Genomic DNA, 1,071 nt, shown 5'->3' on the forward strand with positions numbered 1-1,071 from the left:
TAAGGGCTTCCTAACCCTAACCCAAGACCTACTCTCCTAACCCCAACCCTAACCCCAAACCTGCCCTCCTTCCCTCCCCTTCAGCCTCCTGTACACCAGTAAGGGCTTCCTGACCCTAACCCAAAACCTGCCCCCCTAACCCAAAACCTACCCTCCTAACCCTAACCCTGACCCCAAACCTGCCCTCCTTCCCCCACATACCCTAACCCCAAACCTGCCCTCCTTCCCCCCCTAACCCCAACCCAAAACCTGCCCTCCTTCCCCCCCTAAGCCTCCTGTACCCTATTAAGGGCTTCCCCCCGCTAATGCCTACCCAAAACCTGCCCTCCTTCCCCCCCTCAGACTCCTGTACACCAGTAAGGCCTTCCTGACCCTAACCCTGACACAAACCCTAACCCTAAACCTGCTCTCCTTCCCCCCCAACCCTAACCCTAACCCTGACCCCAAACCTGCCCTCCTTCCCCCCCAACCCTAACCCCAAACCTGCCCTCCTTCCCCCCCCCTCAGCCTCCTGTACCCCATTAAGGGTTTCCTAACCCTGCCCCAAAACTTGGGCTCTGGGATGTGTCCCCATCCCACCCCGTTCCCCTGGTTCCCCGCAGAGAAGCAGGTTTTCCAGCTGCGGGCCCACATGTACCAGGCCAGGAGCTTGTTTGCAGCTGACAGCAGCGGCCTCTCCGACCCCTTCGCAAGGGTCTTCTTCACCTCCCAGAGCCAGTGCACTGAGGTGACAGCTGGGGAGGGATGGAGGGGTGGAGGGATGGAGGGAGGGAGGGGTAGAGGATGGAGGGGTGGAAGGGTGGGGGGAGGTAAGGATGGAGAGATGGAGGGATGGAGGGATGGAAGGATGGAGGGGTGGAAGGATGGAGGGGTGGAAGGAAGGATGGAGGATGGAAGGATGGAGGATAGGGGGTGGAAGGATGGATGGAGGGAAGGATGGAGGGGGTGGAAGGATGGAAGGATGGAGGGGTGGAAGGATGGAAGGATGGAGGGGTGGAAGGATGGAAGAATGGAGGGGTGGAAGGATGGAAGAATGGAGGGGTGGAAGGATGGAGAGGTGGAAGGATAGAA

The 1,071-nt window shown here is 59.6% G+C and overlaps 1 protein-coding gene across 1 annotated transcript in view; it reads left to right on the forward strand.

The window, feature by feature from the left end:
• The window catches only part of LOC113980946 (otoferlin-like), a gene marked incomplete at its 3' end in the record, with an annotated part of 6,511 nt that overhangs the window by 399 nt on the left and 5,041 nt on the right, over positions 1-1,071 (forward strand). Inside the window, exon 2 of the mRNA XM_027708178.1 lies at positions 603-727. Within this exon, the coding sequence (XP_027563979.1) occupies positions 603-727 (125 nt within the window). The remainder of the gene's footprint in view (positions 1-602; positions 728-1,071) is intronic.

Source organism: Neopelma chrysocephalum, unplaced genomic scaffold, assembly GCF_003984885.1.
Source record: "Neopelma chrysocephalum unplaced genomic scaffold, ASM398488v2 Primary Assembly neopelma1_95702, whole genome shotgun sequence".
Classification (NCBI taxonomy): domain Eukaryota; kingdom Metazoa; phylum Chordata; class Aves; order Passeriformes; family Pipridae; genus Neopelma; species Neopelma chrysocephalum.